This window comes from Cuculus canorus, chromosome 2 (genome assembly GCF_017976375.1).
Source record: "Cuculus canorus isolate bCucCan1 chromosome 2, bCucCan1.pri, whole genome shotgun sequence".
In the NCBI taxonomy this organism is placed as follows: domain Eukaryota; kingdom Metazoa; phylum Chordata; class Aves; order Cuculiformes; family Cuculidae; genus Cuculus; species Cuculus canorus.
Genome location: NC_071402.1, coordinates 54,892,963 through 54,907,779, shown reverse-complemented (window position 1 = coordinate 54,907,779; position 14,817 = coordinate 54,892,963). Strand labels below are relative to the sequence as shown.

General features: G+C 44.4%; 1 protein-coding gene across 2 annotated transcripts in view; it reads right to left on the bottom strand.

The window, feature by feature from the left end:
• The window catches only part of RAB31 (RAB31, member RAS oncogene family), a 66,294-nt gene extending 56,109 nt beyond the window's left edge, over window positions 1–10,185 (bottom strand). Inside the window, exon 1 of one of the 2 annotated variants that reach the window (XM_054060131.1) lies at window positions 10,099–10,185. In XM_054060131.1, coding sequence (XP_053916106.1) covers window positions 10,099–10,137 — 39 coding nt within the window. In that variant the 5' untranslated portion in view covers window positions 10,138–10,185. The remainder of the gene's footprint in view (window positions 1–10,098) is intronic. The other variant, XM_054060132.1, reaches the window with a different exon arrangement.
• Between the last annotated feature and the right edge of the window lie 4,632 nt (window positions 10,186–14,817).

Sequence of the window (14,817 nt, the reverse complement as noted above, 5' to 3'; positions counted from 1 at the left end):
TTTCATTGAGATCCAAGCATGCTAAGGCAAAAGCCAAGTCCAGCTCTCCTTGAATTTTCTACAAGAGCTACACCCCAAAAAAAAAAAAAAATTCTGACTTAAGGGATAACATGAGAAAAATGAAACGTTTGTAACACACTCAATAACTGAATACCCTAAAAGTAAGATTGTGTGCATAGTATTGCGAAGGTTGAAGTCAGCATGGACTATGCATCATGAAGAATTTTTGGCCTAAATGTGGCTGGAAGCTTACTATTCATATCAGCTTTAACGAGATACAATGCAAGGGTGGATTGTATGACTCTTAAAATGGACCTACTTATATTTAGTACAATATGGAAAAAAAAAAGGGGAAAAAAGAGATAGTGGGTTTCCTATGCAATAAAGGAAAACTGCTTTTTCTCATTTCCCAAATCCCTCCAGGAATTAACCAACTGCCAGATTTATCCAGCCACAAAGTGGAAGTGTGCCCTTACAGGCTGGTAATGGTGTGTATCAGTCGGAGTGTTGGATTTTTTTTTTTAAATTAACAAAGACTGTCTGAAGCAAACAAACACAGTATTTGCTTCCACAGACAGCAGAAGCTGCTTGAGATTAAAATTGTGACTGTGCACGGACAAACACTTCAAATTTTTCAGTTGTAATATGCTTCTAACTCTTAAACAACTAATCATAGCAATAATCCACTTTGTTCCCCTTAAATCACGTAGTTAAAAAGAAATTAAAAGTCCCAAGAGCCAAGCCAAGCCTTTGTGTGACTCCACACCAAATTCAAAGGAGTCCTTTTGGGGATGCTCTTCACATTAGTCTTAGAGAGGCTTGGTGATCCCTACTCCACCTTCTCTGCATTGGCACACATGAGATGTTGACCAAATACCTAAGGATTCCTTTTCTGCTGCTGAATTCCCAGCATAAACCTCACAAGCAGGAAATGGGTGCATCTGGAGAACACACAACAGCAAACCTGGAGACGAGGTACCAGCTACTGACTCTAAGGGCAAGACAGAAAAGTTTAATGCTACTCCAATGTCCATCGTATCTCTTGGGTCACCAGTAAGCATGGGAGAATGTGCAAATGACCCCAGATATCCCATTGCTCAGATGCACTGCTTTGTTGATGAACATTAGATCTCATCAACGCTTACTGTTCCACTTGCTTCAGAATCAAAAGGGCCAAAAAAAAAGTTTTTCAAAATTAAACCCACTTTAGGAATGTCTTCTAACTCACTTTGGTTCTGTAGATATGCTTTAAAGTAAAGGAAGATCTGCCTCAGAGAGTCCCTACCTGTAGGTGAATTCCTGCTAGAGGCTAATACTTATCATTTTAAAAGATTGCGCTTACAGCTTTTTATAATCCCCTGCAAGTGTTTCTGGCAGAGGCTGACTGGTCCAACCAGGACACCAAATGACGTCTGTAGCATCCTGTCGCTCTGCTGACAAAGGAGGAAACAATATCTTGGGGACACAAAGTATTTAGTAGCTGGATTTCACGCACATGTACTTCCACATGTTGCCCAAGTAAGAACATAGTCTGTTCAAAACAAATAGCAAAACCATAACTGCTCTACCCTCTCCTCCAAGAAACATAAAAAACACACACTAACCAGCATTTATGTTCAAAAATAGACAGGCGAAAATAAAAAGCATTTGTTCCACTGCCTGCTGTTCAGCTTTCATGATCAGCATTGCAAGGCTGGAGACTGTAAATCAAACCGCTGGCATTTGCTTACACAAAGCTATACTCCGAGCCAGCCTCCCATCCACCTCCACCAGAGGCTTTCTGAAGCTTGGATTTGTCTTCTTGCGGTGGTGTTCAAAGCTGCAAGTGTTCACAGGAAGGGTGTATAAGATGTTTCAGAAGAAAATTGAAACGTGTCCCTTTCCTGGCATACTACAAGTTAAGCCGAGATGGAATTTTAAAAATTTCCTTTCACCTTGACCCTTACACCATTACCCAGTCTCTACGAGGTAAGTAGAGAGAAGAAAAACAACTTCATAAGAATTAAAACATATTTTATTCCCATTTACTTTGAGAGTGTGTGCCTCACAGCAGCTCTCACGCACCTCCTGGCAAGGTGCGGCAGAGTTATATTCACACGAGCTGCCCCAAGGCTACAAATGCAAGGTAGTGGGGGGCACGACAAGCCCCGACAAGGAGCAGAGCACTGAAGGCTTGCTCTGCCCTGTCCAAAAACGTGTGGGATGATCTAACCCATGGCCGTGATCAGCACTGGATGGAGGCAGGGGTTTTTTTAACTTCTTTATAATGCAGCCAATTACCCAAAGGGAGTGGAGGGCAGAAAATAAACCAGCTTAAATCTGCTGTAAAGATTAGTAAGCTAAGCATTCAAGAATACCAGGCCTTGTAAACTAGAAAGAAAAGACCAGGCTGCACACTAGGTGATAGTAGTTTTCAAAGGGAAAGATGATCAGAGCAAGAAACTCCAGGGAAGATAGGAACCAGCAAGCACTCCTTTTCTTCCTACCCTAGCAGACACAGCCACTGCCTAGACTGCCCAAGGATGAGCTATTCCCACCCATGCCCTCAAGGTTCTCCCTGCAGAAAGCTCCAGGGACATCAGAACAACCCACAGCTGAGATCGTTGGCCATATTCAGAGGGCTGCACACTATTTTTGTGTCAGCCACTGCAGGTCCAACTCACCTATGGGGCTGCAGGGCTGGTGGGGAACAGCTGAAGCCATGACCCACAGTAGGAAGCTCTTGGCTATTAGTCCACATGCTAGCGTCCATGGCATGGGCAAGGAAACCAAGGAGCAGAAGAGGGACTAGGTAGATACTGAACTGGCATATGCTGCCAGCTCTAGAGACAGCAAATGCTTGTTGCACTGAAAACAAGATCCTTGGCGTTCCCAGGATAAGCTCCACACAGGAATGAAACTAACTCTAAGAAAGATTGAAGTACCTGACAGGTAGGCTACCTAATTTTGCCAGGGCAAATGAACCAGATGAACCCCATGACCAGATGAACCCTCCCCATTTCCCAATCATATTTCCCAACCCTTTTGGAGTATAACTCTGTGTATCCACATGTTGAGCATACAGCTGGCCCCAGAAGTGCCTCAGGAATACCACAAGCAGAGGAAGCCACAAATCTCCATGTAGAAGTGGAGATGATGGCAAGGCGGTCAAACTACAACTCCGAACTACAGCCCCCCATCAACAGAGGCTGATGAATCACGGAGGCTAAGCAGAAAAAGGTTGTCCTGCACTCAAGAGCTTGGTTTCTGAGGCGGCACCTGAACCATAGGGAAGGTGGGGTCAACAGGGCAAACCTGCTAAAGCCAGCTGTGTTCCCTTCCAATGCACCCCTTGGTCTTCCCCCTCAAAACCAAGGGGGAAAGCAAGAAAACAGTGTCTGCCTTGATCTCACCTGAACAGGGATGCACCCAGGAAATACATGATCAACACAGTCCCTGGAGGGTCTAACAGCCTTGATGAGAGAATAAATGGCATTTGGAAGAAGGAACAGACGGGAGATAAAAGAAAAAGTGGGTGTTTGACAACAACCAGAGCAGAGCTTGTGGCTCCAGCCTCCCTGGAAGTGCTTCTCTCAACAAGGAGAAACTTTAGAAAGAATATGTCTGATCAGCCTCTATGCTTGCAGAGTCCACAGCGTCCACATACTCAGCTCAGACCCAACCCAACATTAGCAAAATTTAACAGCACTGTAATTTATAAATACTACCGTATGGAAAAGCCCTGCAGGTCCAGAGGTCTTTGCCTATGACCAGCTCAGCTAATGCCTATTTTACCACTTCCTTAAACTGTGCTCTACCTCCAACACACGCTATAAATAAGGCAAATTGTCACCTTAGGAACAAGTCATACCATCAACCAGAGTCTCAGAAAACATACTTTAAATGTAAATTAAAAAATGGCCTTTGACTATGGCATGACTTAAGCCAGTTAAAAGGAATTGGCTGATAAGAATGACAGGTTTTTTCCTTCCCCCCCCCCCGATTTCTCACATGCAGAGTTTCTGGTTGCTTCATACAGTCTGCCTCAGCACTAAGTAGGGCTAGAACTGCACTCATCCATGTTAACAAAGAAGTAGAATTTATCACCAAATAAACTTCCTTATTTTCATAGAAAGAAAGAATTTTAATATTTTTTCTCAGAATTACTCTAAAACAAGACACTTCACAATTTTTCAGCCAATACTAAGAAATTTAAAAAGGACTGAAGCCAAGGAGGTGGGGAAACGTAACAAAAAAACCCAATTGGTAACATTATGAACAAAAGAAATAAATATAATTTGAGAGACAGTAAAACTACAACCTGCACATAATTTTTGGATTACAGTCACTACAGGGTCTCATTTAACAGGGAAATTATAAGCAGCGGATGGCAGATGAGAGCAGTGGGTCAGAGCTGATCACGTGCAGCAACAGGCACCAGCCACAGGGTATTCTTTTGCTGCCCAGCTGATGAGTAATAACGAGCTTCCCCTTCAGAGGCTTTGCAGCTACTGAAAGTAAAACCTGTTTCAAGTCCTGCCTTCTGCTGCTTCAGAAATCTAGTTCGGTTGCGCTGCTGGAAACGAAAGCAGAATGTGGCCCCCACGCTCATCTTTTCCTAGAAGGATGTTCAGGTCATAACTCGGTCTACTCACTTTTCTATGCAACCCCACACAAAATTTTTGGAAGATATAAGTAAACAAAAAAGTTTTGTAGATACATAAGCAAGCAGTAAGGCCAAGGTCAATATGTAACCCTGATATCTGCTAAATTCTGATAATTTGTTTATCCACATATTTAATGTCTATGTTGCGAAGATCTGATTGTAGCTATTTAAATATTTCATGGGTTAATAGGAAAAGGCTAGTTTAGACTTCTGAACATACCTGTTTGTTGATACAAGAGAAAAGGCATTTCTCACTTGGTACGTAACTCGATTTTTATACACTTTTTTTTAAAAGAACCCTCAAATAACCACAGTCCCAGTCTTCTTCAATATGCTGGTAGACCATTCTTCTGAATGGCAAAGCAGGGCAATGGAGTACTGTGGAAGTACTATGTGCACACTTGAGTGCAAACTTCAGAGTGTCTCTCAGCAAGGAAGAATATTGAGAATACCATTTCCCAAGGAAATGAGGTATATGTAGTCACGCTAACCATGTGTCTGGCTGTCTGCCTTTCAGTTCCCCGTGGACTTAAAATCACCGTCCAGTTTTACACGTGATTCTATGTTTCACTACAATGCAAAGAACTAAGTGGCCAGGGGAGAGACACAGACAGACCGTGTGGAATCCTTTGACGGAAAGGCTGTGGCAATGAACATTTCACACCAGTGACTCCACAGGACAGACAGCCATGCAAACCCATGATTCAGAAATTTATCTTGTGATAGAGCTACTTGTTTACATAATAAAACTTGAATGAATAAATAGACAATGGTGAGCTGCTACCATGAAAAGAAGAAATTGCTCATCAGTCTCTGTTCTTCTCTCAGACAGATACTTTGTGGACAGAATTTTAGAAGGCATACATTTACTTCCTCAGTAAAATTTTATTCTTTTCATGACCATCTTTGTTGTCTGCACTACTTTGGTCCCTCTTGTTCTGGTTTAGGCTACAGCACCGCAGCTGTTGATGTGTGCACTGCTTCTGTACCTGTGTAGTCTTACTGTCTTCAGTAGGATGCTCATCTTAACATTTAGACTCCTGGCATGTATCCAGTGAGAAGAAAGGTCCTTAACTAGTAAAGCCCATCCAGGGATGCATTTTTGGTTTTAACAGCTGTGCTGTTGTTTGGTTTGGCACATTTAGGCACTAAGAGCGTTAATAATGACAAACAGCATCAAAAGAGAAATAAAATTGTTGTCTTTTATAAACACCAACACAAACTGAAAGATTCTCGGTCATACACATCCAGTATAATGGTTACTTAAACAGGAAGAGTGGATATTTAAGCTTCGCACTGAAAGGTCTGACACATGCAGACCCTTTGCAAGACGAATTTGTTCTCCATCGAACAGAATCAGATCTTTACATTATCATGGCATGAAGATAGGAAAAACAGGGAGATTTTCTGAAGAAAACTATTACCATATTCCCAATTACTTTAAATATCGAACAATTTTGAGCTCAATTCCACAGCCTGCATGTGCACACACTGCACACAGAGGTGCACAACATTGTCAAAGGTAATGAACTGCTCTCCATACCTAGCAATTGCAGTTCAGTTGTGGAGAAACTCCCGAGCAAACCTTCTCCTCCACAGAGGAAATGTCACTCCTTTTACAAATTTAGGCTCACCAGTTTCAGACAGTATATTCAGAATACAAGCTAGCAGAACGCATGCCAGGAAGTGACTTCTTAACAGCAAGAAAATGGAAACACAAACAGGAGGGTGAAGAAATGAAGACTCAGGCAAGGAAGATGTAGGCACTATGTTTGGGAAAAACTTTCTACAGTAAGAGCAGTTAGGTCTGGGTCATTCTTCTGGGGAGAAGATAAACTTTGATCAGGAGTTTTTTTTAGGAACAGGTGAGACAAATATGTCAAGAAAGCAATGAGCAGCTTTAGAGTCCAGGGATGACTTCTGAGTCTCTTCCAACCCTAACTCCATTGGTCCTATGACGAACAGTCACAACATAAAAATGTAATAAACATACGCAAAAGGAAAGGAGTAATGGAGGTCACTTTAGATGGCAGTTAACAAGCCACCTCCCAAAGTCTCTCTAAAGGGCTGTCAAAGTTTCCTCAGGAAGTGACAAAGACAAGAAATTCTGCCTTAGTCCTAAACCTGGCAATCTCTTCTGCAGTTGCCACACACAATTATGTTAGGACTTGGCAGAGAGCTATAAATCACTCCTCCAGCCTGCATAAAGAAAATGTTGGGAGCCAAGGCTCATGGCACTCAGCAGCCACAGCCAGATTAGGACACCTGGCAGTTCTTTCCAGCTGCACACGCAGCACCGAAGCAGAGTTCAGGAAGACACCAGCTGCTCCCTGTCCCTCTCTCCTTTACCCCCTCAAGTGGGTGCCCACTCAGGACAGAAACAACATGCAAGCCAAAGGGGATCTGTACTCCGTTTCGCTGTATAAACTGAACTGCAGCTAAAACTTGATCAGTACCATAAGGAGGTGGTCTCTAATACAGAGACAACTGCTGTGAACAAACAGGCTGGACCCAGAGACCAGGAAGAGTTTGGAATGACAAGACAGGACTTGCAGTAGATGCTCAAGTGTTGGTACTTACGATGATGAACATGTTCCATATATAGACACCTTGCTGCCCAGCAGCAATCATTTACTGGGTGAAGTAGTCGTCTAGGAGCAGGCTTGAGACCGCTTGTATGACAACATACTCAAGAGAGCTATTCAAATCGTAGCTCCATAGCTCCTTAGCTCCAGCACCTAAGGCTGTAAGGCAGTACACAATTAGGCAGGCATCCTCTTCCTGCCCGCATGCGAGCAAGCTGGAACAACCTCTCCTCAAAGAGAACTGCTTTCCCAAATTGATGAAAAACAAAGCTCTGCTACCATCAACAATGCCTGCCTTCCAGACTGACCCCAGCTAGCCTTCAGCTGCCCCAAATGTCCTGTCATTCTCTTGCTAGTGTATCCTTCAAGTCTACAAACTTCACGACCACCCCTTATCGTGCACTACTCGAGGCTGCTCCAAATCTCTCCCATCACACCCACAGACAGTTTTAAAAACCTCAAGACACTCTGGAGGAGAAGGAAGTAAAACACAAATCCCCAAATCCTCATTTTGTTAGATTTATGCTAAAAATTACAGGCCAAGTTCCCTCCTGGCAATGCAGGGTGACATCCAGGAGCCAAGAGCTTACTTCCCATCTGTACCGCAATGGCTCCAGGACAAACAGTGGCCCTGGGGTACTGTGCTAGCTTATGCAGGCTGGCAGCATGGAGCACAGCTCTGGTTTCCCTCTTTCTCTCTTCCTCTCTTCTCATCCTCCTGCCTAGACCCTCTACAGCTCAACAGGACTTCAGGGCTTGTGGAGAAGCTGGCTTTGCCCATGTTATGCCAGCTGCAAATTTTTCCTCATTGGGGAATTGTGATCTGGCAGGAACAGCCCAAGTCCATGCCCTTGGCACAGCTGAGGGATATAGATGGGCAGTGATCCTCCTGTCTGATTTAGAGGTGTAGCCTAGGGGCTTCACTCAGATGCGGAGAAGGATACAAATAAGACTTGGATATGCCAGATTGGACTGTCGGGGGACCCACTAGATACAAATGCAGATTACCTTACCACATCCAGAACCTACAGAAAAGACAACTGTTAAAATTCCTTTTGGTAGATCTGAAAATGTATTTTTGAGTTGCCCTCTAGTTTTCAAGCGGATCAGAAGATTAGCACCTGCATTTGTTCACACAGACAAGTATAGAGTTCCCCTCTTCTTGAAATCTGTATGAGCTTCCCAAAGGGATTTGTTATATAAAGGATTCCTCACTTCTGGGAAAACAGAGTGTCAACCTCCATGGTAAATGATATGTTTACAATCAGAACTAGATGTTTTTCTAGAATTACACCCTATTAAAACTCAGGAAGCTACTAAGCAACTATAACTACAGACACAGTAGTTCCCACTACCATCCTATCATTTTAATGAATCTACAGAGTAACTGCATACTTTTAGTAACACAGAGCTACTTCATAGGTTTCTTTTCCTGTCTTTAAAAGAAGTAAACAATTGCCTTGCAAAATCGCCAGTACAGTTTAATGTTACAAAACAGCAGTTAATAATGGGCAAGAGGAATGTCATTCCGCAAGACACTTCATCGCTATAAAATTACACGATTTTCTGCTGGGGAAGAAAAATAAAGACACATCCGCATATTCTACCACAGACTCCTCAGGTTTGTATAAACCACATTTATTTTGTCTCTATGCCATTTGAAAAAGTTGAAGGCAGGAATTCTCACCACGAAAGAAGGGATGGTCACTGCCAAATACTTTGGGCTGAACTTCCCAGTGCTCTGGCACTTGCTCCAGGGCAAGGTACCCACTCCGTCTGGGGTAAATGTCAACATGGATCAGAGAGAACTGGCGTGTCTGTATTTGCTTTTTAAATGTTCAACTCACTTTTACTGCATGAAAGAGAATTCACACTATGCCTTCATTCATCCCAGCTCTTCTGAATGTTTATGGAGCTATGGACCTAAAAAGCAGCCTAACTCGCACCCGATAATTTGAGATGCTTTATTATTTTTTTTTTTGGGGGGGGGGGGAACAAGCAAAGTAGTGATGCTCTGATCTGTAACTGTGAGAAGAGATGCCTGTATTCTCAAAGCAGTGTTTGGAACAGCTCGAGGAGCGCTCTTTGCTGGGAAGCTCCAGCGAGCAGGGCAGCGAGGGGGCGCGGAACTGCCGAGCTAAGCAAAAGAAGGAAAAGGCCATTCCTGTAAGGAGCCGAGCGAAAGCAGCTCGGAATAAACCCAAGCGAGTAATTCAACAAAGCACCGACGCAGCCCATCGGTGACACGGGAAGTCCGGGAGAAGGAGCCACCCGAAAGCACGTCCCAGCTCGCCGCTTCCCTCTGTTTCGCTCCCCACCATTGCCTCAGGGGCTCGGGGAAACCAGAGCTGCGAGAGACAAGACCTCACAGCTTCTCGCAGGGATGGCGGGCACCGAAAGCCTCCCGGATCCCTTTCGGGGCTCCGGCACAGGATGGAGAAGCGCTTGGGAGCCACAGACCTCCCTCCATCCAGGGGGAAACGACACCTCCAGCTTGGGAAGCGCCCCCAAAGGAAGCCCCTCGCTTCTCCCCCCCCCCCCCCCCCCCCCCCCGCCTCCAACCCGGCACAACCTTCTTAATTTTTATTAAAAGTTAATAACCAAAACAAAAAAAAAAACACAAAGCAAAAAGCCCACTAACGCTTCCCTCCTCGCCCCCCGTAGGCCGGTGCGCGGCTGCCAAGTCTCGGCGTGGAGGAATTCCAACCCGGGACGGGGAGAAGCGAGAAAAGCGGGGGGATGGAAGCATTCCCTTCTTTTTTTTTTTTTTTTTTTTTTTTAGCTAGCACCCCATCTCCTCCAGCGGGATGGGGAGGAAAAGGCGTGAAGCGGCCCCCTCCCCCTCCCCGCCCGGTCCCCTCTACTCACTCCAAGAAGACACACTTTGAGCTCGCGTATCGCCATCATCTGCCCCGGCGCCGCCGCTCCGCGTCGCCCGCCCCGCCCCGCCCCGCCGCCCGCGTCCTGCCTTGGGGCAGCCCCGAGCGCCTCTGGAGCGGGGAGCAGCCTGGGGTGGGGGGGGGGGAGGGCGCTGGGAGACAGGTCATGGAGTCATCATAGAGTCACCAGGCTGGAAAAGACCTCTTAGATCATCGAGTCCAAGCGTTCCTAACTGCCACTATACTGTGTGCCTGAGCACCTCGTCTGCCCTTCCCTTAAACACCTCCAGAGACGGTGACTCCACCACCTCCAGTTTGAACCTCCCCTGGTGGAGCTTGAGGCCGTTCCCCCTTGTCCTGTCCCCTGTCACTTGGGAGAAGAGCCCAGCTACCTCCTCTCCACAACCTCCTTTCAGGTAGTTGTAGAGAGCAATAAGGTCTCCCCTCAGCCTCCTCTTCTCCAGGCTAAACAACCCCAGCTCTCTCAGCCTGTGCAGCTTTCCAGCCACTCTTCCTGTAGTCTGTATCACCACACAGGGTTGTTGTGCCCCGAGTGCAGGACTCGGCATTTGGCCTTGTTAAACCTCATGCCATTGGTCTCAGCCCATTGGTCCAGCCTGTTCAGATCCCTTTGAAGAGCCTCCCTACCCTCCAAATGATCAGGGAGAGGCTGCATCCTTGAATCATGGGACCATAAGGTAGGAAAAGACCTCTAAGATTGTCCAGTCCAACCATCATCCCAATAGCCCCATCCTGAAGTGCCTCATCTTTGTGTTTTTTTAACACCTCCAGGGATGGCGACACCACCACTGCCCTGGGCAGCCCGTTCCTGTGCTTCACCACTCTTTCAGTAATGAAATCTTTCCTAATACCCAATCTAAACCTGCCCTGATGCAACTTGAGGCCATCTCATCTTATCCTATCACTTGGGAGAAGAGACTGACATCCTCTCTCTACAACCTCCTTTCAGGTAGTTGTAGAGACTGGCAAGATCTCCCTTAAGCCTCCTCTTCTCCAGGCTAAACAACCTCAGTTCCCTCAGCCACTCCTCATAAGGCTTGTTCCCCAGCCCCTCCACCAGCTTTGTTGCCCTTCTCTGGACACGCTCCAGGACCTCAATGTCCTTGTACTGAGGGGCCCAAAACTGAACACAGTAGTCGAGGTGCATGGGACTGTATGTGTTCTGAGTCCTACACGCCATGTGCTGCTGGTCTAGATTCAGGATTTGGGTTGCTTCAGTCGTAAATGATCTGCATCCATCTGCTTTTTCTTTTTTCCAGTTTTACTTGCTGTGTGCAGAAAGCATTTGAAAGAGTAACTCCATTTTTACCCATCCCTAAGTAATACATTACCCATTTTTTATTAAATCAGTCAGTCTTGAGGTGATAGTAAGGCTGCATCACAAAGTTATGCTAAATACTACATTGCAGCTCATATTGGGACTGGTTCACTAAAATCAATGAGGAAGGTTTGTAACAGCTCTGCTGTTCTCTTGGTAGCCAAAGTCCTAGAATTTATGGAGAAGAGTTGCATGCTATAACCCTGAGAAAACAGAACAGTGTCATAGAATCATAGAACAGTTTGGGTTGGAAGAGACCTCAAAGGTCACCTAGTTCCAGTCCCCCTGCCATGGGCAGGGACACATCCCACTAGATCAGGCTGCCAAAAGTGTCGTCTGTAAAGTATTTTAAGTCATAGCTTCTGTTCTACTTACAGGTTTGTTTTCATTTTTTTCACTAATTCATGAGGCAGAACTTCTAAAAGGAAATGAAGAAAATCTTCATTAGTCACTGTGAAATTACTGCCACGTCATTAGGAGCTTCCTGGCAATAAACTGTTGTGGCGTTCATTATGTCACTAATTAGTTCCACATGAGGTCCTACACACACACTAATAAGCTGGAAGAAGATGTTTGCTCTCTTCCAGGGCTCCCAAATCCTAGGCCAAGGAAATGCTTGGAACAGAGCAGTTGTTATCCCCAAGGAGGAAAACACAAAGCATTTGTAGTGGAGTGTCACAGCCTGTCAGGAGAAAGAATATCAAAAGAGAGATATCAAAGGAGAAGCTCATCAGAGAGACGCTTGTCATTTAATTAAGCTTTTCTTTTTCAGAAGGATTTAGCAAAGAGAAACAAAGCACAGCAGGTTTTCAGACAACCAATACAGAACATTTTTAGGATTCACTCTGCTCATTGTCTTTCCATAAGAATGCATGATACAATAAAGTCTTTCAATAAGCAAATAGGATATACTCGCTAATATAGAACAATTACAGTTTGCGCTCATAGCACAACTAATTCAGAGCAGCTTGGCATTTCAGCCTGTCATTAATCTACAAAACAATAGAAGATTTTAATTTTCAAGGCTTTATATCCCTCAACTCCATCCTCTCTTTCTATGTTAAGCCTAAGTGAAATGTTACCCCTATTACTTAGATTCAGATTTTTCCACTGTTAAGGGACTGACATTTACAGATCATGTTATGGTTCAGTATCATCTTTTGCACAGATTTGTATTTTTGTCACCTCTTTAAACATTCCTGTGTCTTCCATATATTCCACATATTGGTTACCTATCCCTTTTCTTTGGTCCAAGTTGTGCAATTCTTGAAGTTTGGGAATTTTTGTTTGTTGTATGAGTGAAAAGTTATACTAGCTGAACTAATTTCAGAAAGAAGCACTCAAGTATCAATATATTAGATTGCAGATTACAGAAAGAGACTGGAGGACTGTGTTCAAAGCTCTTTGGTGTCACGAGCACAGCTTGAGGGCTTGTCTATAGGTTCACTCAGATTAAGCTACGTTGATGTAATGAGAGCATCCGTAGAGCAGATTAAAGCACTTTGCTATATATGCATTGAATCTGCCACTTTAACCACGGCAGTGTAATTTTCCAAAGCCTCTCAATGAAGGCATGCACTAAAATATAATAAATAAAGTTACAGTTGGGGAGAGCATTTGATTAAGCCTATCCATTTTTGAGACAGTAATACATCCCGGTGGCTTCAAAGGCAGGTAAGTGCATGCCTAATGCTGCCTTGACCCAGTACCATGATAATACAGAGCAGCATCTGAGAAATCTGCTGAGGAAAGAAAGTCAGACTCCCATCTTCCTCCTTATCTGGAGAAACTTCTCAAATACACAGTGGTGAAACAGGAGCCCTCAGTAAAATAGGTCAAAACTGCGACCTCAAAAGCTTACTTCTGAAGATACAAACAACTAATTAGCTACTTGCAAACAGGCAAATTGTTTACAAGGGTAGCATGAAGATGACCCAGTGTAAGTTGTTCAGGCTGAAACAGCACAAGAGAGAGTGTTTAACGAGGGCAATTCTACTTGCATAGGCAAAAAGTCTGAAGAGCCAAACAACAAAAAAAAGAACAACCAGAGGAACCAATTGTACTTTAAACAAAGAGTCTAGGAACCAAAAAAAGAAGGAAAAAAATATCCCCCAAAATTAGGGAGATAAGAAGTGAGAAAAACAACAATACAAACAGACATGTGCTCCAGTACTAAAAAAAGCTAATGACGTTCATTCTTCCAGGAACTGGCATAATCCTTGTGTTTGTCTGCATGCAAGACGCTGTGGTCAGGAAAACATTTTTGAGGAATTGGTCATGTTGCAGTGTTTTCAAATGACTGGTTAAAAGCAAAAGAAAACAAGTCTTTGCATCCTAAAAGTTTCCTTTTTTCCCTTTTGTAGCATCTTATTCAATGAATAATTATAAGCTTCGAAGCAATGGTTTACCTCACTTCTTTCTACCCAACTCTATTTTGTGTTTGGGAATTACAAAACCAAATGGCTTTGTTTTTCTGCAGCCTCCCTTTAGAGTTTCAAGTAATCCATTCTCTCCTCAGAAATCATTTGCCTCAGTGTCCAGAAACTGGAGGAGCCAGTCCTTTAGTTTATTCTAATTTTATAATAGCGCAATTACACTGCTTTCCAATTCATTACTCCTTAGTGTGAAAGGTTTAGGTCCTCGGAACTGGGCTGAAACCAGCAACATGCAATCTGGCTCAAGGTGTTTCCAAGTTGGAAAGTTTGTTCAGGCCTGTCTCTGGAAGTTCAAGGTAGTGCTGGTTGCCTTGGGAGGGTACGATTGATTCATCCTTCACCTTGGTTTTGCTTAGACAGCTATCCTGTCACTCACCTTAGTTTTTTCAGCGTAGCGTGACTGATGTCCTGTGAACAGACCCATTGAGGAGAGGAAGGAAGGAAGCCTTCTTCTTAAAGGTGCAATACGAGGAGTCAAGAAGACTGGCTTATTCTCCTGCTGGCAGTGTGTCCTTACTGTGAGACCTGGGGATGAGTATCTAACCGTAAGTGCTCTGTTCCACCTTGGGTTCCTCCAGCAGCCTGGGAAAATGGTAGCTGGGGCTGCTGCCGCTGTTCTCTTTGTCCCTACTCACATGTTCCTGCTCTTATGTGGTCTGTGCCAGTAGAAATCTCGCCCTACATTTAAAAGTTTTATACAACCTCAGTCTACTCCTCTCTGTAAGTGGTGTATAGTGGTATTTGTCTAGACTGTACTGGTAGGAAACTGCATGCTTCTGAGTTGCTGGCAACGTTCCCAGGCTTATGAAGGCATCTGCCTTCCTCCTTCTGCTTTCTCTCTCTGGTGAGTGACCTGTGCAGAGAAAGATCCCTACAGGACCCTAATGTGTACCCACCTCCCCAAACTGCTGTTGTCTGTCCCAAGCACCTGAAG